This window comes from Rhamphochromis longiceps, linkage group LG14 (assembly GCF_057381845.1).
Source record: "Rhamphochromis longiceps isolate RC_006_pf linkage group LG14, R_longiceps_female_GT1.1, whole genome shotgun sequence".
In the NCBI taxonomy this organism is placed as follows: domain Eukaryota; kingdom Metazoa; phylum Chordata; class Actinopteri; order Cichliformes; family Cichlidae; genus Rhamphochromis; species Rhamphochromis longiceps.
The window spans coordinates 29,667,106-29,693,421 of NC_140570.1; the positions used below are offsets into that span (position 1 = coordinate 29,667,106).

General features: G+C 38.3%; 1 protein-coding gene across 1 annotated transcript in view; it reads right to left on the reverse strand.

Annotated features, from left to right (window-relative positions):
- The window catches only part of dph1 (diphthamide biosynthesis 1), a 70,953-nt gene that overhangs the window by 40,899 nt on the left and 3,738 nt on the right, over positions 1-26,316 (reverse strand). The window contains exon 3 of the mRNA XM_085429415.1: positions 14,768-14,831. Coding sequence (XP_085285541.1) covers positions 14,768-14,831 — 64 coding nt within the window. The remainder of the gene's footprint in view (positions 1-14,767; positions 14,832-26,316) is intronic.

Consider the following 26,316-nt stretch of genomic DNA (forward strand, 5'->3'; position numbering starts at 1 on the left):
AGTCAGAGGGAATTTATGACGATGTTTATGTGAAGCGTAGTTTGGATCTTCTTTTGCTGCTGGTTCAGTCAATATTGTTTGGAGAGAGATAAAACTAACAGCCATATGATCAGCGCAAAAAGGGCGTAAACACACAGCGCGGACCCGCGGATCAGAATCAGCGAGCTGTCGGCTCTCAGCCCCGACCGTCAGCTGAGAAAGGCGACATCTCACTGATTCTGATCCACGGGTCCGCGCTGTGTGTTTACGTCTTTGTGCAGAAGCCATGTACCTGCTCTCATTTACTGTCTTAGCTGTTTGGTGGTTGTTGAAATTTTGTGATCTTTCACCTGAGATTCTGGCATTTCGGGCAAAATAAATTAATATTAAAAAATCGATTCAGGATTTTAATGAATCGATTTTACGTTATCCAAGCCAGAATCTATTTTAATCAATAAATCGATTATAAAAACCCACCCCTAATCACAACCTCACTTTAGATAAGTGGGCGATGGATGGAATGCATGTCAATTTTTTAATTTGAAAATAGGAAACAAAATTGAGCTACTACTTTTCTATAGCAAATAGAAAAATATGCCAGACATTGTGTCCACCTGACCAGTCTATGTTCATTTAATGGGGATTTGAAATACTAAGTTGATCCCACAAAACTTTAAAATATATCTTTATACATTTTTTTATTCCTCCCAGTTTGCAGATTATGCAACCCCACTGTGTGCCCTTCAACTGCCACAGCAATGTCAGTTTCATTACTGTAAAAGGACATTTTAAAAGCATGTGTAATATTCTTCTGATACATTCTTTCTAGGGTGTGCATAATATTACACGGCTCTTTGTGAGTACAATTACATGGCACTGCCTGGGACTGCGCCATATGAAATGAGAATGATTATGGCCAGTCTGAGTGGTTATGTTGGGGAAAGAACAGCGGGACTGTAACCTTCAGCACTAGGCATTGCTTATCTCTTTGACACACTGGGGAAATGTGCTAATATAATTACTTTATAAGTATAAAGTATCCATGCTAAGATAATCCCAGTGGTCTCATCACTGTCCTCACCCATTACTATCTTCACATTTCATTCAACAGTCAAAGGTTAGATTTTAAAAATAAACACTCCAACATCCATCTGGCTTATCAAGTCTTGTCTAAGTCCAAAATGGCTACTTCTTTTCTTGCTCTATCTGCAGATGGAATCAATTGTACTTTCATGACAGCTAAGGCAATTTCCAAGGTGCTATCTTCGAAGATCTCATATTACACAGTGTAAGTGTGAGCACCTATCAGGATTTCCACTCTAGGACATGATGCCACCTACACCGCACCAAAACCAGATGAGATGTGATTATGGTTAGAAAAGACAGAACCAGTAGTTTTTTTAGGCTTTCGTGTGCGTGTGTGTGTGTGTGTCTTTGCCTCTAAGGATCACATGGACATCAGTGTGGGTCTTCTAGTTTACCTTACCCCATACACCAGGGGTTAAACTTGAGATAAGTAATGTTGCAGCTTGCTTTCTTCAAATACAACATAAAATATTCAAACCAAATGCCTGTTTTCACATACAAAAGTAAGAAGGGGTACAGGGCGGGAGGTTTAGATTTTGCCGCCAGGATTATAAATTCCAAGTCTTTCTTTGCAGAGATGTCACAAGTACAGAAAGGTAGTGGATACTGAGATATTGTTAAAGCATATGTTTCGGGTAGTAAAGGTATAGATAGCAAGAGAGCTAATTAGACAGCACATGTCTTTATGGGGGGAGCTGCCAGCTAATTTATGAGAATCTCCTGTTTGAATATCTTATAAAGCTGAATAACAGGCAGAAGCTTGAATCACACAGAAACACAACCAGGGTGTGTGTATGCACAAAACCAGACAAATATGCAGATAAAAAAATAAAAAGTTCTGGCACATATACACATTCACTCACTCATCTATGCCCAGATCTGATGCTACAGCTCAGCTGTGCTGTGGGAGCTGTGAAGACTGTGACGATGTGAGGGCAAAAAGGCGTTGGAGGCTCCTACCAGGCTCCTTCCTAATGGTGGATTTGACATTTACCCTGGGAGGCTGTGGGCTGTGGCTGCTGCTCCCACAGAAATGATTCAACTTGTTGTGCAGCATGTAGAGCAATCTATTCTGATGGATGAAGATAGCTATGGTGAAGGAGCTAGAGATGTCTCAGGGCTCTGTGTGCCTACTGTACCTTGATTTACCAACAGACCACATCTGTCACAACTCTTACCTGAGCCATCTAACACCTATGTTGTCAGTTATCTACGTTAGTACATGATGGAGAAAGACAGAAAACATTCGAATCACGAGATAAGTGCCTTCCATCTCATGGGTTTATGCAACTTCTGCAGACAGCTCTACAATGAGCATCCCAGAACCAACTGTCACCACATCAGCTCCCCTAACTGGTCAGACCTGACTGAATCCTATTCTTGCTCAGACAGTACTGTTAGTGCACACTTTTTCCTGACATTTGTCTTTTGACTTCTTTACCTTTTCTGAAAAAAAAGTTTTAAACACACGCATCTGGAAAAATCTATCCATGTAAGATGTGAAAATATATTCCATCTATATACCGTTTATAAAAAATAAATAAATTAAGTCAATGTCTTTTTAGAAATTTGACATGTTCAAACACATAAGGAAACTGAAGGATGTGTGTGTGTGTGTGTGTCACTGTGAGCTAAATACTTACATTGGCATGCTAGCATTCACACTGCATTAGTCATTTTCTGTGACATCACTTTCTTCTTCTTCTTCTTTTTTTATGAGTTAGACACCATTTATTACGGTGCACTGTTGTTACAAACTGCAAATCCCTGACTCATCACTGTAAACTAAATGCCGTGGTTGGCCATTTTTGTCAATGCGTAGGCTCAGTCACCGTTCTATCTTTATTTCTTTTGCCACTTTTGGGAACGCTTCCTTCATACTCATGTTTCTATAAATATGGACCTCATTAAAAGGCACTATAAAAACCTGGAACATTTTTTCTGTCAATCTGCATAAAAACCTGAACCTGAGGTAATCATTTTAAGGCAACTGCCAGGTCCACTGGAAATGAACATTTTGGTTACTGCCAAGATTTTCTGTAAGACGACACTTATCTTTACTGATTCCTTGACCTAATTTTTGCCTGTCTGTTTTTCTTCTTCTTAAGCATTATGCACTCAATTGTTTTTAACAGATGTTGTGCTATATGTCATTCTTTACAGCATGGGGGGAAGGGGGAGATGATGTCATGTGATCAGTAGAGTGCAAATCCTGATATTGTCCACTACATTTAACTTCAAATTAGGGCTGGGCCATATCATACCGTTCACAGTAATACCGGTATAATGTTGGCCAACGATAAGAAAATGAAATATCACAATAGAATATGGGTAAAACGCGCATGCGCAGTGCCTTTGTTTTCATACACACATGGCAGAAAAAAGCATGGTGGCAACGGAGAATGAGAAGGGCGAAAGCGGATCGTTGAATGAAACGGATGAACCAGAATTGGTTTGTAAAAATGCTGCAACTTCAGTGGTGTGGAACTGGTTTAGCTTTCGTCCGTCAGATACACAACAAAGCACTATTTTTGGTAACGCATGCTAGCGGGCCGTTGTTATTACCGTGTTTTTTGGAAAATAAGGCACGCTTAAAATTAATCCTTTGATTTTTCTGAAAATCGACAGTGCTCCTTATAATCCCGTGTGCCTTATGTATGAATTCTGGTTATGTGGTACATGGCGCTCGAAAATCTGTCAAATGTTTTAGTACGAATTTGCTAAACTACAAACCCGCACCGCTTGATGGATTGTTGGAGCATTACGGCTATCGTAGGCAGGAGCCTCGCGGAGTGATACGTACTGTGCTTCAACATAATATTACCGTATTGTGTGTGTATAACCTCTTTTTAAGTTTTGTGGATATTATACATGGTTATGCTGAGGATATGTTGGCCAATTTCCACTGGAAATGCCTTTTGGTTAAACTGTCAGCGAGGAATTTGCATTTGCACTGTTACATTTTTATATAACTTTAATGCACATAAAAAAACAGCTGCTTGTTTAAGTGAAAATACATTGGGTTTTTTTTGTTTTTTTGAACTAATAAAGTTGTGGAGTTGTAAAGTGTTTTGTCTAGTGTCAATTATATCGTCAGTTATATCGTTGTCGCAAATTTTCAAATGTATATCATGATAAATATTTTTGGTCATATCGCCCTGCTCTACTTCAAATGTAAATAACGCAATTCTAGGCTTTTTTACATGAAGCACTGCAGAATCACACTGGTTAAAGACTAGTATGCATAATTTGGATTAGAACTTCCTATGCCAAAACCAGATTTTCAAATGCAGCACTAGAATAAATACAGTTAGACTCCTAAATATTTGGACAGAGACAACTTTTTTCTCATTTGGGTTCTATATTGAACCAAAATGTATTGTATTGTATTGAATTTTAAATGAAAGAACTCAGATACAGTTGAAGTGCACAATCCCTTCATTTCAGGGACTCAAAGTTGGACAAATGAAATAACTGAAACTAAAATGTTAATTTCTAATACTTGGTTGAAAACCTTCTACTGGCAATGACAGACTGAAGTCTTGAACTCATGGACATCACCAGATGATGGGTTTCCTCCTTTTTAATGCTCTGCAGCAACTTTCAGTTGTTGTTGTTTGTTTGTAGGCCTTTCTGTCTGAAGTTTAGTCTTGCTCAATTGAGTTAGGATCAAGTGACTGGCTTGGCCATTCAAAAATATCCCACTTCTTTGCTTGAATAAAGTCCTGGGTTGCTTTGGCTGTATGTTCTGGATCATTGTCTATCTGTATTATGGAACGCTGCCCAAACAATTTGACTGCAATTAGCTGGATTTGAGCAGACAGTGTCTCTTAACACCAAAGTATTCATTTGGATTCTTCTGTCCTGTGTCACATCATCAATAAACACTAGTGTCCCAGTCCTGCTGGCAGCCATGCATGCCCAAGCCATCACACTGCCTCCACCGTGTTTTACATGTGGAATGCTTTGGATCATGAGCCGTTCCTCACCTTCTCCATACTTTTTTCTTGCCATCATTCTGGTAGAGGTTAATCTTGGTTGTATCTGTCAAAAGGATGTTTTTCCAGAACGGTGCTGGCTTTTTTAAAATGTTTTTTGACAAAGTCTTAGTGTTAGGTTTTGTATTGTTGATTGTCATTTATGCTTAGAAATATTTACTTATGTATGCTTAGAGTTTTATAAGTAGTTTTAGATTGATAGAGGTTTGATCCTTAATAGTCTGCAAACTTTGTGTGCATTAGAGAGCACTCTAGGAGCATGAGAGAGGTCGTACCTTGCCTCTGTCAGTGCGCCCCAGGGTGGCTGTGGCTACAATGTAGCTTGCCATCACCAGTGTGTGAATGTGTGTGTGAATGGGTGGATGACTGGATATGTAAAGCGCTTTGGGGTCCTTAGGGACTAGTAAAAGCGCTATATAAATCAGAATCAGAATCAGAATCAGAATACTTTATTCATCCCGAGGGAAATTAGGGGTTACAGCAGGCAGCACGCTAATGGCGCATGCGCACTCACAAAGGAACCTTCTGACCAACTTTACACAAACATCACATTGGGCAGACATGTCAGAAGGTAGGCTGATAGGAAAAAAACAACGAAAATACACTACATGAGGTAAGAGGAGGAGAAAAAAAAACTCCACTCAGACTGAGCTCCTAGTGGGAGAACAGTTTGATAAAAGAAAAAACACCTCAGCACAAAAGCACATGACTATCAATACACCATAGAAACACGAGACAAGCAACAGGGGCGGGTAAAGGGTAAGAGAGAGCCGGCGTAGACAGCGCATCCGGTCCTGCAGCATCTGTGCTGGTCCAGTTGACTGCTATCATCCCCGGTAGGGCACAAGCATCGAAGGCGTTGGAAAGGGAGGGGGATGAGTGAGTGCTTATCAGTGTAAGTGTGTGTGTGTGCGTGTCCATAGTTTAGCTGAGACAGTGTCCTTCGGCCTATCAGGCTAAGTAAACAGTCCTCCAGCCAATCCAGGTGTCCTTCATGGGGCGGGAAGAATAGTCATCACACAGTCGTTATCAGGGAGTTGTTTTGGTGGGCTCCAGCCTTGGGCCTGCAGCTGGGGCCGTGGTGTCCAAATGTTGAATATTGTTGATTTCTCCTTTGTGAGCAGCTCGAATTCTAGCACTCCGAGGCTGGTCTCTCGATCTCCCGTTGAAGAGCTGCGAGCCTCCCCATGATGGTATCAAACTTCTGTTCCGTGGTGTTGTCAGTCTTTTGATTCTGAGACCTCACAACTGCAGTGATCCGTTCCGCGATGTTTTCCAACTGTCGCTCAAGGGTCTCATTTTGAGCAGGCCTCTCTCTGATGTTTCCCCTCATACGCTCAATGGTGTTGTTTTGAGCCTTCACAGCAGCTGTAAGCGTCTCCAAGGTGTTGACCACATTACGTTCGTTGTGAGAGGTCGCACCTCGTCCCGTCGCTTCGAATCCAGCGGGCAGCCTTGTGGGGGTTTGAACAGCCGGTTCCGCTTTCTTATTTCTCTGATAAACCAGGGCTAAGCCAACGCCGATCAGCATGAACCCTGTTATCATGGTTCCGAATAGGTAGATATCTTCAGCGTCCTCGATCGACAGTCCCGCCAGGCACACGGTCCTCCAGTTCTCCACCCGTCCATCGTGTAACCGGCAGGGAAAGTCCCTCCAGGGCACTCAGGCTCTCCCGAGCCCCGACTTCTCGTTAAGGGTGTCAATAGCACTCAGAGACCAGTTGATCAAATCCATAATTCTCTTTTAGGTTTAGAGAACGACAGTGAGAGACTGTTCCAGGGAAAGTAAATTCACACAAGACAAGACAAGGACATAGAGGCGAAGCAGGGAAGATAAGGGTGAGGAGGAGAGGAGAAAGTGCGACTGCCTTCGCTGAGAGCTCAAGAAAGAATGCTTAGAGATATAAATACAGGCCATTTACCATTACAGGCCATTTATTGTTTTATGGTAGGATTAACGTAGCTACGTCTGTTCTAGTCTAAGTGCTTTTTGTTTAGATGAACTGCTGGACTTCCTCATCGTGTTATCTAGGGTGAACCATCTAGGGTGAGGGGGAGACTACCCTCTTCCTGACCAAGGATGTACCCTTTTGTGCTTTCATGTTATATGACCCTTTGATCAGCAGGACCACACACACACACACACACACACACACACACACACACACACACACACACACACACACACACACACACACACACGGTACTCTTTGTTTATATGTAGACGTCATATGTTAATGACCCTATGCATATTCATGTAACCACAATAAAAGGAGTGCTATGGTGAACCTGGCTGAGAGTCTGACGGAGGTCAAGTGGTGGAACGACTTCAATACACCTCCCTCCTGCAGAGTGTTTTTCACTTGCTTGGCTGTTGTCAATGGGTTTCTCTTCACCATGAAAACGATTCTGCAATAACCCACCACTGTTGTCTTCTTAGGCATCCAGGTCTTTTTGGATTGCTGAGTTCACCACCACTCTCTTTCTTTCTCATGATGTACCAAACTGTAGATTTTGCCACTCCTACTATTGTAGAGTGGCAAAAGAGAGAGAGAGAGACCTGTGCATGAAGTGTGGTGGAAACAAAACAGCAAAAGTCAGAGTGAATTCATGACGATGTTTTTGTGAAGCGTAGTTTGGATCTTCTTTCGCAGCTGGTTCGGTCAATAATGTTTGGAGAGAGATAAAACTAACAGCTTTAGAACCAGCGCAAAAAAGGCGTAAACACAAAGCTCGGACCCACCGAAACATCAGAATCAGCGAGCTGTCTGCTTTCAGCCCCGACCGTGTCCATGCCATCAGGTGAGAAAGGCGACAGCTCACTGATTCTGATCCATCGGCGGGTCGCGCTTTGTGTTTACATCTTTGTGCAGAATCTGTGTACCTGCTCTCATTTACTGTTTTAGCTGTTTGGTGGTTCTTGAAATTTTGTGAGGTTTAACCTGAGATTCTGGTGTTTCGGGCAAAATAAATTAATATTAAAAAATCGATTCAGGATTTTAATGAATCGATATCACGTTATTCAAGCCAGAATCGATTTTAATCGATAAATCGATTATCAAAACCCACCCCTAGTTTAATTCAATTAATATCAATGAATTGAATGAATATTAATAAAAATCAAATGTTTGTTGGATACAAAAAATAATAGAATTGTTCATTATTTCATCAGATTGAAGCACACACTTAAATACTGCTTTATCGGAAGACCTTTTTACAAATTAGGCACAAACAAAATTATATAATGGATGTGTTTGAATTGTTCTATTTTATATTTTGCGATTAATATATAGTATAAGAACCTTGTGTTCAGACACAAAAAACTGAATGTTTCATTTTTCATTTCAGCTGTTAACAACAGAAGCTGTGTGTAAATTCCATGTATAGGAGATACACATGCTTTTTCCTTGTCTCTTTATAGTCATACACTGTCAGAAAAGCAGCTGAAGTAAATAGTGTTTTAAGTTCATGAAAGTATGTTTAAAACCTAGAACGAGACAGCTGGCATACCGTCAAAGGCAAAAAAAACGCATTGAACTGTGACAGGACATACTTCACTGCTGCCTCTAAACAAGTCTCTCTTTTGCTTTGAAAGCTTTTCTTTGCTCACTTCGCATCTGTGAATTCACATAGCTATGTCAACATTTGCAGAGTGTTGTAGGAAACTACAACGGGCCACTATTAAAGAGCTCTATTTTCTACAGATACAACAAAGTCAACATATGATTGGGATTAGCGTGGCCAAAAAATGTTGCATTCTGATAATAAAACCTAACTGATACAGAATTTATACAGAGAGGTTTTTTTTTTTAAATTAATGACAATACAGGGAGTGCAGAATTATTAAGCAAGTTGTATTTTTGAGGAATAATTTTATTATTGAACAACAACCATGTTCTCAATGAACCCAAAAAACTCATTAATATCAAAGCTGAATGTTTTTGGAAGTAGTTTTTAGTTTGTTTTAAGTTTGAGCTATTTTAGGGGGATATCTGTGTGTGCAGGTGACTATTACTGTGCATAATTATTAGGCAACTTAACAAAAAACAAATATATACCCATTTCAATTATTTATTTTTACCAGTGAAACCAATATAACATCTCCACATTCACAAATATACATTTCTGACATTCAAAAACAAAACAAAAACAAATCAGCGACCAATATAGCCACCTTTCTTTGCAAGGACACTCAAAAGCCTGCCATCCATGGATCCTGTCAGTGTTTTGATCTGTTCACCATCAATATTGCGTGCAGCAGCAACCACAGCCTCCCACACACTGTTCAGAGAGGTGTACTGTTTTCCCTCCTTGTAAATCTCACATTTGATGATGGACCACAGGTTCTCAATGGGGTTCAGATCAGGTGAACAAGGTGGCCATGTCATTAGTTTTTCTTCTTTTATACCCTTTCTTGCCAGCCACGCTGTGGAGTACTTGGACGCGTGTGATGGAGCATTGTCCTACATGAAAATCATGTTTTTCTTGAAGGATGCAGACTTCTTCCTGTACCACTGCTTGAAGAAGGTGTCTTCCAGAAACTGGCAGTAGGACTGGGAGTTGAGCTTGACTCCATCCTCAACCCGAAAAAGGCCCCACAAGCTCATCTTTGATGATACCAGCCCAAACCAGTACTCCACCTCCACCTTGCTGGCGTCTGAGTCGGACTGGAGCTCTCTGCCCTTTACCAACCCAGCCACGGGCCCATCCATCTGGCCCATCAAGACTCACTCTCATTTCATCAGTCCATAAAACCTTAGAAAAACCAGTCTTGAGATATTTCTTGGCCCAGTCTTGACGTTTCAGCTTGTTTGTCTTGTTCAGTGGTGGTCGTCTTTCAGCCTTTCTTACCTTGGCCATGTCTCTGAGTATTGCACACCTTGTGCTTTTGGGCACTCCAGTGATGTTGCAGCTCTGAAATATGGCCAAACTGGTGGCAAGTGGCATCTTGGCAGCTGCACGCTTGACTTTTCTCAGTTCATGGGCAGTTATTTGGCGCCTTGGTTTTTCCACACGCTTCTTGCGACCCTGTTGACTATTTTGAATGAAACGCTTGATTGTTCGATGATCACGCTTCAGAAGCTTTGCAATTTTGAGACTGCTGCATCCCTCTGCAAGATATCTCACTATTTTAGACTTTTCTGAGCCTGTCAAGTCCTTCTTTTGACCCATTTTGCCAAAGGAAAGGATGTTGCCTAATAATTATGCACACCTGATATAGGGTGTTGATGTCATTAGACCACACCCCTTCTCATTACAGAGATGCACATCACCTAATATGCTTAATTGGTAGTAGGCTTTAGTAGGCTATACAGCTTGGAGTAAGACAACATGCATGAAGAGGATGATGTGGACAAAATACTCATTTGCCTAATAATTCTGCACTCCCTGTATATAATGATTTAAAAATCTAATATATAAGCCCATATTTTCTTTTCTTTCAGACACACAAAACTTTAAAACAGACTTCCCTAATATTTGTCATGTGAAGTCATTTATGAGTCCTTACTGAGATAATATTCCAATGTGGTTTAAAAGTTATGTGTTTTAAGGTCACAATGAGTTGTTAATTACTCGTTTATGCTCTGCTCCACTGGTTGTTGTGTTGGTGACGTTCCAAATACACGCTGCCAACAGGTATGCAGACTGCCCTATAGTGAACAAACTATGCAATATCAGTACTTGTAACATAGCTGAAGGGTGTTTCTAAGATCTCTTCTTTATTTTTAATATTTTCATTTATTGGTCATCATACATGTCAATATCAATATATTAGCAAATAACTAATATATATAATATCTGTATATGTACAAAGACCTTTTAATTTTCTAACACCACCTTTTAAGATGTTCTGAATAAATTACATTACAAAATGCACATGAGGGAACAACAGTTTTCAGCCCTGAATAGTACAAGCTGGTTTCCTCTTAGGTTGATTACAACTCCAAGATCCTACGCCAAAGACAATGTGCCAATATATAGTCTATCTCACCTTGTATAATGCCTTAAGAGGACAGTAAGAGGATAATGTTTAAATAGATTTTAATACTAGAGCCAAACGGAAACTCTAAACGTTGGAGGAGGGACAAAAATACCATTCTGAACATTAAGACGGATATGCCCACCAATCCCCAGTGGAAATTACACCACTGTTCATGGTACATATGAGACTGGCTGATCTGTTAACTCTATCAGAGAGCAGTGAGTCATTCATTCATTAACATTTCTAGGTACAGATCTCATCTAAGTTCTATTCATTCACTATTGTCTCTGATTTGTTGACTGTTGGGCTTTAATTCTTTTGAACCATTCAGAAACATGTAATATAGCAATATTTTTAAGGTGTTTTAGACACTGTAGTCTGTGGTGCTGTGTCTATCTATCCATCCATCCATCCATCTATGAATTGTCATGCTACTCTTTTACAGTCACAGTGGGGCAAGCTAAAAGTATGCATTAATACAGTTTTGGCCGAAGTCTATTAACTGTGCCATGGGAATGGCCATAATTCAGAGCAGCTTGTCCTCATTAAGACTTAGCAGTCCATCCAGCTGAAGCTTCTTACTCTGAGGGCAGCTTAGGCCTTTCATCCCCATTTTCATATGGACCTCAGCCCCGTCTCACGAGTACAGGGGTGATAGTGATGGTGATGGCAAAGCTGCCCTGTGAGACCTCTGGTAGCCTTTAGCATAAGCTGTGTGACATGAGGTCAGCTGCAAGCTGTGCAAACTTCTAAAGGTTCTTGTCATTCATCTAATTTTGTCCTAGATTCATCTTAGGATGCTTGTGGTGATTTGCAGAATTCCGATCAATAAAACATTTGTCCCGAATTGTAATTGCTATAGAGGGATTTCAGGTTATATTGCAATTTTAAGACCTTTATCGTGACTGTACGTAATTGCTGGGCACAAGGTTGTTGCAGCAGTAAAAAAGAGTTAAACCATGGCCACCTTACAAATGCTCCAATTACTATACAGAGTATCGACACACCAGGATCAAAGATTATACCCTAAGGAGCCCCCAGATGACGGTTCCTAGATTAATTGTTTGATCCAAAAAGCCTTGTGGCTATCACATAATTAAAACAAAGTATGTCTAAGAAGATTCTCAGTCAGCCAGATCAGGATATCGCTATATAGGGAAGTGGACTTCTTGTGTGCTATTAAATGACTTCTGGGAATCACCAGTTTCCTATTTAGACATAGAAAAACTGACAGATTCATGGTGACTCTGTACTTATGAGTCAGCCACAGCTAAGCCCTGCCTCTCAGGGTGAGATGAGATATTAAAAAAGTCAGAGTTAAAAAAACAAAACAAAACAAAACAGTACCTATTCTTCACAACTTTTTATGAATTCTGGTCATCATTCTCAACATAAGCGAACATTTAACCCGAGTTTTGTAAATATGAAGATATCCATCATATTTACTCTACCTAACAGAAGAAGAAATGTGAAATGTAAATGTAAACTCATTGCAATGTGACATTAACGGCATGTCCGGCATGTGCACCAGAGGAATTTGTAGACTTGTAGTACCTGACCACTACAAATAATGGCCAAAAAAAAATAGAAGTCAAACTGCAATAACGTTGAAACCTAAGACAAATCGCATTTTTGGGCTCCTTGTGACCAACATGGATGAGCATCGTTGAGAGCGTTTTTTTTTTTTAAGATTTTGCAGAGAAGACTATGTCAAAATAAGTCGATGCACTCAAATGATACTTGTCAACTTGTCAATCTGTTGGAAAGATGGCATATACTCAGTACTTTGAACAGGCTCTGATGTTCATCCAGTAATCAAAGAACCCATCTGTTAAATCTGGAAAGTATGGAGCTGAAATTCCTACTAAGACAGCAGAGATAGAAGAAAAAGTCTCTGGAGGCAGGGAAACTATAGCGCAGAACCTAATGAAGGAAAACCGTGAGAACCATGTTGTACTCTGCAGCCTGGAAGACAAATGTGGATGGTGAGGAGGGGGTGAAAAATACACAGACACAAGAGATAGAGAACGAGGTAGAAGACAGCGAGAAAAGCAATTAGTGTCTTCTAATTGCTCTCATTAGAAGAGATGTGGCCGATTTGGTAGATTTATGATGAACAGTCATAACTTGAACATATAACTGGACTATATAGCTGTGTGGTTTAAATTTCATGAAGCACACAGTAGCAGCTCTCAGTCTGATAGCAATACGACTGATAAGATCAGATCCTATCATCAAAACTTCACTATCATCTTTCTTGTGATAAAAAAGTAAGAAATGTCTGTAAAGAGAATGACAGAAAGATAAAGCCGGAGTCTGGATAGAGGGAGAATGATACAGCAGGAGAAATGATGAACAAAAATGATGGTGTCAGAACAGAAAATGGAAACGACATAAAGCAGAAACACATTTTAGCAAAGAGTTTTTTGCAATAATAATATAAAGTATGTCTAATTGTGAAAACCATAATAATGGTGCACCCTGCCTGAAAAATTAATGGTAAATCCTACAACTCTTCTTTATCTTGCCCATAACATAATGAAGCTGCCACTGGCTAAACACATATGAAAGGAATCCACTCCGAGTGTTTAATCATAAGTCATTTTCTTAAAGAAGACACTTATACTAACAAATTCCAAAGCAGTGCTCTCACTTGAGTGTGCTTTATGATTTGTGTTTTCCTAAACATTGAATAACCAATTTTATTTAGCAGAGAGCAGGGTAAACCACAGGGTAGCTTCAAAGACAAACTATTAGGTCTAGTGGACATTATTGCTTAAGCACTGCTCACTGTGGGATGGAGGGGGGAAAAAAAGTTGTGGTGTCTGTGTGATTGAGTGCTGGTGTGTAATAGGGAATATGCAGGCTGAAACGCACTGTAATTAACAAGAATAATATCGCTTCCCTCCTCCGCTGTGGGCTATGAGCAAGGGAGGCTGTTATCTGCTCTGTCCTAAACCTGAGTAATGCCTTAGAATCTCTGATTGAGTCAAAGGTGGGGAATTATGATAAGGCTGTTGCTCTCCAATACCAAGTGGACATGATGCTGGTTTCTACACCAGCTGTAAGTGGAAGAGAATGTATGGATATTTTCTTATGAAGTGGTTACAGTGGACCTCGATGCTGTGCTAACTTTGCATTCTAAAACTTTGATGTAGAGGAATCACACAAAACAGAGTGTGAACATCTACACACTGGTGCATAAGTACTTTGACAACGACACTTGTTGTTTTGCCTCTGGATCAAACACGATATGACTGAAGTGGAGACTTTGACCTTTCTCCACCACATAAACTACAATTATAGTCATGTTTATATGGTCTACCATCTACGAAATAGGACAAATTATAGACAAAAAAAAAAGCAATGGCTAACTGAAATTCCACCATCTTGATTATTCATTTCAAGTCCACTGTGATGGTTTATCGAAGCACAATTTAGGTATTTATTCCCCAAAACCTATTGAGCTAACTTTAGGCTTTAAATAAGCTAACTGCAGCTTTCCAAACAAATCCATCTAAATTTGTTCTCAAATCTGACAGAAAGGTGAACACAGAAATTAGTTGCATGGGGCAAACAAGTGCAAATTATAACAGTGCAAAGTTAGAATGGCTTTTAAAACCACAACACAACACATGGGTGGGAAGTCTGAGATTGAAATTATCTTTCAAGCAAGTATGAAATCATTTTTTTTTTTTTTTTTTTTTTAAATGTGGCTTACCGTTCAATGATGTCACTGATGATGCAGGCAAACATTTGCAGGCCCTCTGGAAGCTGCAAAGCAACTGGAGAGAGACCGGAGAAAGAAAACAAATAGAAAAGTTACATGCTTGCATTAGAGGGATGACAAGATGTTATTTGATACTTTCTCAACTGTACAGCTATACATAGCTGCTGCTTCTGGTTCAGAGTGCTCCACTGACAGCAAACAGTGACATTTCATAGGATTTGTCCTCTCTCCACAGTAGTGCTCTTGGTTTATTTTTGTGGGTGACAGGTTGTTGGAAATATAGTCCAAACCAATAACCCCAGGTCTGTCTCTGCAGCTCAAGGCCTGCTACTAGATCTTTTCTTTTTTTTTCCCCCACAAGGTGGGTGGATATGACTGGTTGAAGAAAAGAAAAATCACTTTTCTACAGGTTGATGCTTGAACAGGTGTTGTGATAAATAACTCTTTTTAAGGCTTTTTTTACTTACAAAGGCTCTCATTTTTACACAGCCTGAGGTTGTTTTTTTACCCCAGCAAAACAATATCTTTATGTTCACCTGCATTCCTTACTTGGATTCACTGTCTATGCCACAATCCTGTGTATTTGCTGTCTGCAAATATGTGTATGAGTTTGAAGGCTGACATATATAAAGGGGAAACTTATGACACAAATGATCGGCAAATTGTTTTTGTGTTTTCAACCATTTCTTTTTTTTAAAAAGAGAGAGAGAAAGACTGGTGGAGTTTAATTTTTTTTTAATACTTTTAAGTCGAGTATTTGTTTGCACACATTAAATTTATTCCCAAATTTTTATTTATTTTTATTTAACCTTTATTTAACCAGGAATGTCCCGTTGAGATCAAAGACCTCTTTTTCAAGGGAGTCCTGGCCAAGAGGCAGCACATTTCAAGACAAATACATACGAACAAACAAAGTTAAAATTACACAAAACAATTACACATTATTGAGGCAGCCTGTAGGCCTTTGAGTTTAGTTTTAAAAACATTTAAAGACAACAATTCAGTTAGTTTCCAGTCTTTCTGTAACAAATGCGAGCAAAACACTTGCACTTGCGAGCACTGAAGATAAAATGAATCAGTTAATTTGCACCGATACCTCTACTGATATGCTACACCACCTGAGATGATAGGGCAACATTTACCAAAGTGCCTAGTGTCTCATTTCAATCTCTGGGCTTTTTTTTTCTCCCCTCTTCTTAAACTGCTCTCTGGCTGCAATCAGTGAAATGAAACACGTTCATGCATATTCATTTTTTAAAAAATAAATAAGACAAATCAGTGTTATATGAGAGATTCTTAGCCACTAGAAAGCAGACACTTTTATTAAATGTACTCTGTCATAGACAAGGAAATTTGAAGTGTTTTTTTGTTTTCTCAATAATGATGACTGGACATCATACTAGACACAAGTCCAAAGGGGACTGAAATAAATTAGCTTAAATGAACATTTTGTAAGCTTTTAAACTAGAAATATACCAAACCTAAGAAGCAAAAGCATAAAAATCAATAAAATGTCAATTGTATCTGTTTTTGTGACATTTTTTTAATGTTAAAAACAATGACACCAATATACACAACAACAACACAACATTTATATTCAAAATATATCCCAGCCACTTGCCAGCTATATTAGAAACAGTTGTGGACTGTGATTACTGGTTACAGGGCAAATATACTTGGATTTACTTGGAAAACAAAGTAACTACAAATTGAAACTGGGATTTCTTGACAAACAGGCTGTGGTGTTGTTGCAGTACGTTTCCTACATAATTCACTAAGAATCCAATGATGTTCCAGTTACATTAATCCTATCATTTCCTCACAAAGCAAAAAAAGCTAACATGCTGACATCAGCAGAAGCAAACTCAAAGAGAAACGATTTTCAGTGATTTAAAAAAAAAAAAATGAGTTGAGAAGCCGACAGTTTGTCTGGATAAAGGATGCAAACATTTAATCTGTTATTAAGATGCTTGGAAACCAATTTTCTATTTATATTACAGCAAAGGCTGACTGTGATGCTGAAAGACGACTTGCGTATAGATATTCTAAAAATCAGGAAAAATGTGTACCTGTGATGGTAACAAAGGATTTTTTTTGTGTGTGTATATGTCTGTCTGAAAATTCTGAAACACAGGTGTTGGCTACAGTAGTTTGCTGTTTGGGATTATATTAGTCTACACTGTTTGTATACTAGCAATATCTCCTGTCAGTTGTTTTCTTTTTTATTTATACCTTTTGTGGAAGTTAATATTGCAGACATGCAGGCACAAGACTTCAACAGTTCAGTGTGAAGTCTCTGCCACCAAGTCTGACACACTGAGCGAGTATCTGGGAACAAAGGTGTTATTTCAATCAACCGTGACATTTTCTTCCCGTCAAACTCTGTCACACCTTAGTTCAATAAATCCATCAATGTCTCAGTGGAGAATTACAACTCGAAGACCTTGAATTCAGTGTAGAAATGTTTTCAGATGACTAGCCCTGAAACCATTTCAAGACTTCGGCGCCAGTGACGGCATTAAACAATAAAAGCTGGGACAAATAAAAGACTGAGCAGGCTGAAAGTGAATAGTCATGAGATGGAGTGATAGATAGAGCAGTTCTAAGGAGAAAGAGTCAGAGAAGTTCTTGCTGATGAAAGGTTAAGGGATCACCAAGTGTCATGCAGGCTGTGAGAGGCAGGTCATTACCCAGGAAAGGCCAAGTTTATTAACAGAGAAAGGTTTCAGACCACACCTCTGCCACAGCTGACAGAAACGAAGAGCTTTCTCCATCTACTCCATCAAATGAAAGGTGAGTCAGATAGAAGAGGTGTGTTAGGCTGTGTGAATGCATGTTGTTGTGTTACATAAAGATCCTGCCACTTCCCTCTTGCTCTCGTTTGGACATTCTTGACCAAATAAGAGTAACAACCCAACCATGTGGCCAATATAAGCGATCAAATAAGTATATTACAAGGCTAAATAAAAATGCAGTTCATATATACATGCCCCTTTCTTAACTTTCTCAATAGGAAAGAAAGTAAACATCCCCTTTATGAGTGAAATGTCAATCAACAATCATCTAATTTTGTATACCTATTGTTGCAACACTAATGGCTGCACAGGTAACTAAAAAGCTACACGTGGGATTATGTTAACAATCAAAAGTAGGAGGCAAACTGCGAAAGTGCTGGAAAGACCAATTTATCAGTGGATGGCAGAGAGAATGAACAAAGCCAAAGATTACATGAAGTTTTCACAACAACAGACCTGACCAGAAGGATAAAAACACACCATAGACTGGGTTTATCCCATAAAAAAAAAACCATGTTGTATACATGTGATTATATGAGATGTCCCTGTGTTTCTATCTGTACAGTATAATGTTAAATTCCAAGATGAGTAGTATTAAAAATAGGAAACAAAATAAAGTTTTTTCATGAGTTTTTATAACACATCTGACTTGCCCACTTCATATTGAAATAGCACTTTTACTGGTACAGTTTTACATATCTTAGATTAAGCTGAGGTATGTAAAGCTTAGATTAAGCATAAAAAAAATATTGTTGACTAATAGTATATACATAGCAAGTGATTAATCTGGTGACTGATTTGTGTGATCTGCCCTCTATTGGCACTGCCATTAACGCAGTGGTCAGCAGTACTAAGAGTGTCTTCCATTGATGATTGATGATGAGGGAATGACTAACTATGTGGGTGTATGTGGGTATAAGGTTTGTCATAATTTGAGCAGCTATTCTTCACAATAAACAATTAATTTAAGTTTGTGCTACAACCCCAGCCCACAGAGAGCATCTTGGTTTTCACTTTGACTAGCTAAGCAGTGTTAATTTAGCAGATATTACCAGTTTACCATGACAACCCAAGCAGCTACATTGTAAGACGGAGTACTGTTAACCAGAACCTTGGGCACAATGGCATGGTCCTCAGCAAATGATATGGTTTCAGATTTATTAAAGCTGTAATTTCTTGTACTATTGAGAGCTGTAAAGTCATTAAATTTATGTAAACTGTATTTAAAGTGCAACTCTTAAGACTGCTTATATTTTACTGCTGCTTTATTGTAGTGAGACACCACTGGAGTTGTAGTAGCAGAATGGTTTATTTTGCTGGGAATTCCCCAGATTCATTTATACCTACAGTGTAATAGGTGTGTGAATTGTCTAAGTGTGTGAAGAGTAAATGGAAGACAGAAAGAAACATTGAATTTGAACACAATGAGCACAATTCCTCTGTGTGAGAACTCTGTGTCATCCCTTCAATAAAGGCAAAAACTGTTCAGACAAGAGGAATGGACATCTTGTACTTTTTAAGTTGGCATTTATTTTGTATTTAGTATTTAAAAAAAACATTTTTAATTGGGGAAGGAATTAAAAAAAACTTTTAAACAAAAATTTAATTGCAAAATAATTCTCTAGAAATGAACTTGCCTACAGTCACAAAAAATAAGTATATCACCTTGATATTGTTGTCTACTTCAAAATATCTGGACCAAACAGTAACAAATATAAATATCTGATTTAGTCATTAATTCAACAATGATATCAACAGATCAAGTAAAAAAGAATATCTTTATCCTCCAAAGTCACTTCCAGCACAAATGGATTCATGCTGGTGTTTTATATAAATGTCCAGCAGCTTTTCAATTTCCCGGTATGCCTTGAATTTAACAGGCAAAATCTCTTTATGATTATGGGCTCATCCACTGTGACAACAACGGTTCCAAGCATACCTGCAGATCCACTGATTAAATTTTGGATGTTTCTGAGACTTTTCCTCTCATCAAAACGCCCTGGACAAATTGTCAGTTATTTGAAATGTACACCACTTTTAGATCAGAATCAGAATCAGAATACTTTATTGATCCCTGGGGGAAATTATTTTTTGTTACAGTGCTCCATTTTAAACCAACATTAAGACAAGACAGACAATACGCTAACTAAGAATAGTACAATATATACATATATATACATACATACATAAATAAGTCACTTATAAATAAATATTTGGAAAAGAAACATGTGTAGTTGTAGCAGCAAACAGTGTGTTAAGATGACTTCCTTACACTGAAATGATTTATTTCAAATAACTCTTTTTAAATCCCTTGTCAGATGACAGACTCTTGGCTCGAGAGAAAATTTATACTCCTAAAAGATGAGAATTTTTGTGCAATTTTACAGCCAAAAATGACAAAATAAGTTGCTGTGACCCAAAGGGTTACTCTTTAGACTTTTTATTCCTGCAACATTGTGAATTCTGGGAGCATCTTGTGAAATTATTCTTCTTTTCTAGTCTGAACTACTGTAATTCCTTGTTCTAATGATGACCAAAAGCTATTTGAGTGGCCTCTAATTAATCCAAAAATGCTGCAGCTGGAGTACTAAAAGAAACTACATAGAAAGATGAATCATATTTCTGCTATTTGTTTCTAGTTTCTTTGCTTCTTCTTTAAAAAAAAAAAACCAGGCCAGAAAGTCTTCATTGATCCATATTATTGCATTGGAGTTTTCAGTAGTACAATAAGAGGTGACTGCTTCAGCTATCAGGCCCCACTCCTGTTGAACCAGGTCCAGTTTAGGTTTGGAAAGCAAATACCAAATCATCAAGTTAAAAATCCTCTTTTTGATTAATCTTTTGCCTAAGCGTGGTTAAGATGGCCCTGAATTGTCCTGTACCTTTATGTTTATACCCTCAAGGCTGCAAAGAGACCTCCAAGCCTCAATTTTCCACTGTTTCACTCTCAATACATTCTCACATCACTATTGCAGCTCAGTTAATGTAGTTTGTTTGCAAACTTTTGTTCAAAAGTGGGGGTTTTTTTCCATAAAGTATTAAGTGTTTTTATTTGCAAACAATAAAAAAAACATAACCTTTTTATTGAGCCGTAGCACAGATCACTGCTGTATAATGATGTGATTTAATTTTGCAATACACAAGCTTGGAAAATCAAGTTAAAACTGAAGATTATACTTTGTGTAAATTGGAAGATAAAGGGTTTGAGCTTTCACTTGAGAAAGCATTATGCCAAAAAAGAAGAAATTAGTTTAGACTTGAGAAAAAGAATTGTTCACAAAGCAAGCAATGGACATACAAAGTTATCACAGCATATCCGAGTGTCAAGAACTGGAGTGAGAAGTATAATCTTCAAAGAGAGCCACTTAGTATAGAAGAAGCCTGGTAGGAAAACTAGTGAGAGATGTGTCTAAAGACCTCAAAAAACTCCTTAGTTCAATACTGCAGCTTCCTGTGCCTGAACAGCAGACATTAATATAAGTGACTGCGTTATGATGTTGCAACAGTGCACAAAGCGACCAATGCGGACTGTATACTGGTGCTTTAAGGAGTTTCTGATCATTGACACCTAATAATGTGTTTTATAGTTGCCCATCTTCATAGATAAAGAAATACAAATGCTCACTATTGACTTCAATCACTACTACCCAACAACTTTCATGGAGAATGTAGAAAAAGGTGGACAGAGATGTACAAAAAGAATTTTAAAGGATTTTTGAATTTAGGCCTCATCTCGCTTTTGCAATTGTTGGTCCTTCAGCCAGCCACGGAAAAGACAACAGGCAAAACATACAAAGAGCTCAAGTTAAAACAATGCAAAATGTCTGCTGGAGTCTCTAAGCTTCTCACGCCGTTCTTGGATATCAGGTTTTTTACATTTCTCTCTTTAGGTGGTGACCTATGCTCCTTTTGCTGCCCAGGCCCAGTTTTCAACCTGCTACGCTGCCCATCGCATAATTCCTGTTGGGTTAAGTGCTGTTGTCTTTCTGAAGGACTAGTTTACATGCATATAATCCTTGTATCTGTGTAGGTAAATACAAATAGACATAAACACAGTACCATGAATTCCACATAAGCCCGAATGTGAAGCTAACATTGTTTGTGATTATAATTCAAAATTAATTCATAACCTAATTTTAAAGTTTAGAAAATTAATGACTGCAATGAAACCAGGATTGTTAGTTTTAAGATATTATCCTATTTTGCTTGAGCGTGCCTCTAACTGCAACATGGAAGATTACTGTAGAAACTAAAAGATGGTGTTAAATGCTTCACTTAATTCTTGTAGCTCACGCAAACATCAAAAAGAAAATGTCAAATGTACTCATTTAATTATCTCTGGCTTTTTTACATGTTTATTTACATGGAAACTAGTATTTTACCCCCATCAAAAAAAAAAAAAAATCACATTTAACACAATGCAAAAATAATTACCAGGATCCACATACAGGAGTTAATTTATACTGAGCAATAAATCATCTGCTTCAATCCATTTCCTAACCAAAGTTAGAAAATGAACTATTCTTATCTATTTAATTTTATAAATATAATACTTGAAACTCAACACCAAAGACATAGTTGCCTCAAGTCACCAAGTTAATATGACCTGTTATTACTTTTTGGGTCTTTATTTTAAGTGAACGGATGATGCAATCGCAACAGCAGAAGTTAAAGTTGCTGAAAAACTAAATTGTTCACTTGCCTTTGTTTTCATTTAATGTATGATGTAATTATGATAGAAGACAGCCAACAGCCAAAGTTGCTGAAGAACAAAAATGTTCTGAAAATTGCATAACAGATTAGATTTATAAAAAAAAAAAAAAAAGAGGCTGGGGAACCAAAATAAAATTTTATGGTATGATGCTCAGTTCTCAGTTTTAAAAGAACACTATGAGACCACTGCAGAGTTCAAAGGAGGACAAAGAAACAGATGGACACAAAGAGGAACAAAGAGAGACGGGGGTGATGAGGTAAGTTATGCCCTTTTCACAGTTCAGAGACAGAAGCTCTGATAAAAAGAAGTCACTTAACAGAAAAAGCAAAGAAAGCAGGCTGCAATAAAACAAACACTCCCCACGGGGACAAAAAAAATTATATCCTCTTGGCATGCCATCTGCATACTACTACCCAAAGCATGAAGGAGTAGAAAAAATACACATTTTGACATGTATATTAGTGAAGGATCTTTTTTTTTAGGCTGGAAGCAAATACTGACACATAATTCCTATACCGCTGCACTAGAAAAACTGGCATCGGGAAAAGTCAGACGATACATGCAGCAATGCATGATGGTAAAACCACAAGTCTGTATGTGAAAGCATGTAAGAGAAAAAAGTATTGACATTTTTGACTGGCAATCTTAATCTCTAAATTGTCTGTGTGCAACAACTCATTTAAATTTGAATAGAGTACAATGCACACAAAGCACAATTTGCATTTTCAGGAAAACAAAAATTAAAAACCTTACCATTAGATTTGTTGCTAACCTACTAAGCACTGATAGAACTGAATGTATCTGCAACTGCTGTTTATGAGAAGTTCAGACACCCGGTGAAATGCAAACAAACTACAATGTAATTTTTTGCAAGTTGTTTAAACCATATTCTTAATAGAAACTTAAATCCCTATATTTGATCCCAGCAACACTTTTCACACAGCATAGATCTTTTATTAGCATGGACTTACAACATTACACTTTTATAACAGAATCAAGGGTAAAGATGGTCAGTAAGAAGTAAAATCAGAGGTGTAATATACATATTTACATGATATAAAGGTGATATCAATGATATAGCAATGCCATGTGTCATGTTCCATAGTACACGACAATAACACTAACCAAGACACATCTAAGAGCGAGAGCTGTGTTTCAGCCTCCAATAAAAACTTAGTAAAAAGGGAACTACTTCATCAGCCTCCAACAGAGCACAGCGCTTTGCAAATTACTCCATATGACAGGAAGAGCAAATGTGGATGGAGATTACAGATTTGGTTACATGATGGAAAAGCAGGGCTTTAAGCAACTGGTTAAAAAGTTCAACCAAAGCTACAAAATCATAGGCAGAAAATATTTCTCAGTTTTATGATGTGACAATATTGTGCATTCTCCTAACAAGTTAATTACTTTAGTCATTGTGGAAGTGTTAAGCAGTTATACATTTACTTAAAATTTCCAGGGAAAACATGACCTAGGCTACTTTTGTTCTCATATTTGACTATGCTGCATCACCACTGTCATGTAATGGGGCCATTATGCAGCTTTCGATTTTTGTAACCTTGCACTATGGCTGCCACAGCAAGGTGGAAGACACGAGTGTACGATCATGTTTTTACTACCATTTTATTGATATCAGAAACATACAGACAGCCAAAGGGAGATAATGGAACAGTTTGAAAACTTTGCAAAAAACACTCAAAGTCTTGGTTTCTAGTTTTGATTACTTCTATCAGCACTTATGTTGCGATATTATCCGAGTGGTGACACCTAGCGTTCAAGAGAATACCGTAGCAGCTTCCTGCGCCTTATTAGCAGGTATAAATACAAGTGACTGTGAAATGAGGTTGCGCTGACCGTAGAGCTGGGCGATATGAGATTTTTTCATATCACGATATGTTTTTTTCATTTCAGGCGATAACGATATCTATCACGATATAAGCCAAATAACTATATTTGTAAGATTTAAATGTGCCGTTGCTCACAAGTAAAATGTGAAATTATCAGCAGCTTGTTTTTAAATATTTATTTCCCATAATAAGTTCAACAGGGTAGATGTACTTAAGGAACATGAGACTTTTTCCAGATAAATAAAGGCAAATATTGCAAACTACACAAAAGGCAGCCGCTAAAGCGTTTAAGTTTCAAAATAGAACAAATGAAACAGACTAAATTGTCAATTCCACTTAGAAATAAAATATTAATTCTAAAAATAAATCTTAGTTTGTTTTACAGAAGAACAGACAAAACTGACTAACTTTTGTCAATATCAAATAAACTGAGAACTAAAAGGAAATTCTCAATCTCTCCTTGTTGTATAGCTTAGCTTTTCAAACAGTTTTAACAGTTACTTTAGTCTGACAAAAGCCGAATGACGAATTAGCGCTTCCAGTCAGAGACTGAGGCTACGTCCACACGTACACGGGTATTTTTGAATACGGAGATTTTCCGTTTTCGTTTTAAAAAATAATCCCGTCCACACGTAAAGGCAGAAATGAAGGAAAACGCTGCTATGAACATGCCAAAGCAGCAGGTGGCGCTAGATTCCTAACCGTGCAGAAATGTTGGCCAATCAGAAGTCTAGAAGCCTCGGTGGGAAAAAGTAAACAAAGCTGGGGCATAGAAGCAGAACCGAGTCGTATGTGTGGACGGACAGTAACTGTGTATATGTAAGCATTTAAACACTGCAGAGAGTAGAATTAACAGTAACAGTATTGTAGAAATTCATTTCACCGAAACAATAACGTGGCACACAGTGTGACGCATGCACCAGTTTATTGTATTTCCAGACTTGCTTTCGGCACAATTTACAGTGCACGCTACTCTGTTTTTTGTCAGACTTGAAATAGCCGAAATACCTTCACACTACGGAACTTCTATGGCTCTTCCGTTCGACAATCTCTCCGGCATTGGAACCATCATCTGTTTTCTCTTCGGTCACGCTCGGTTGATTTTTCTAGTCGGCACACTCATTTCCTCCATTACGCGCTGGCTCCATTACCCGCTGGCTGCTTCCCAAACAAACACACGTGCGGCTTGGCACTTGTGCTGTACCTAACAAGTCACGCGACGTGACGCTGCGGCTGTGATTGGTTCGGCTCTGCGCTACTGAATTTGGATCGGCTGACCTTTTTTTTTTTTTTTTTTTTAAGAGGACAAGAGCGGCGAGGTCTATCGCGATAGCTTAATTTCTCTATCGAGTAAAAGTTATATCGCGATACATATCGTTATCGTTCTATCGCCCAGCTCTAGCTGACCGATAAAAAAATAACACTGTTCAGTATTTTTTTCCTATATCATCAGAAATATCCCTGCTGCGAATGTCCTTCAAATATCTGATGTCATTTTGAGGCTATTGCATCCACCCATAAAAGACTCAATGAGACAGTCCAACTTAGGATCATAGGCTGGATGCTGTTCCAACTTAATTTTTATAATTTATACCAATACAGCCTGAATCTGCTGCCCACACATGAGAAGCTAAATGCAGCAGCATGTATATTACATCTGAAGGCATGCGGACCTTGTGTTGATGTATTTTCTTCAGTTCCCTACACTGATGCTGATTTTAATGACAGTAACTGTGGATGATGAAGGGAACCTTTTTCGCTTGTCCCAAACTGGATAAACCTGTATAAATCTTACACGTTAACAACTGAACAATAAAGTCTTCAAACTAGGTCAAAGCACAGATGCACCCAGGGACAACATTTTGAATGAAAGCATGCATGCATGGTATTTCTGTATATAAATGTTCAATGCTCTGCTTCCCACACGTTCTAAAAGCTTTCAAAACAGCAGTAAAGCAAAAGAAAATTCTTCTTTGTGGAATTGTTTCATAAACCTTTAGGTAATATTAGTCGTATGTTAAGCTGACAATGAAATGAAACAGACATAAAACAAATATTTTTCAGTTAAAATAAAGGAGGGCGCAATGCACAGTTGCTCGTGTCAGGATATGGAACAGATATTGTTCAAGAAAAGCATCATTTCTGCTCACGCTGGCCAATAATTTGGGCTACATATTAGAA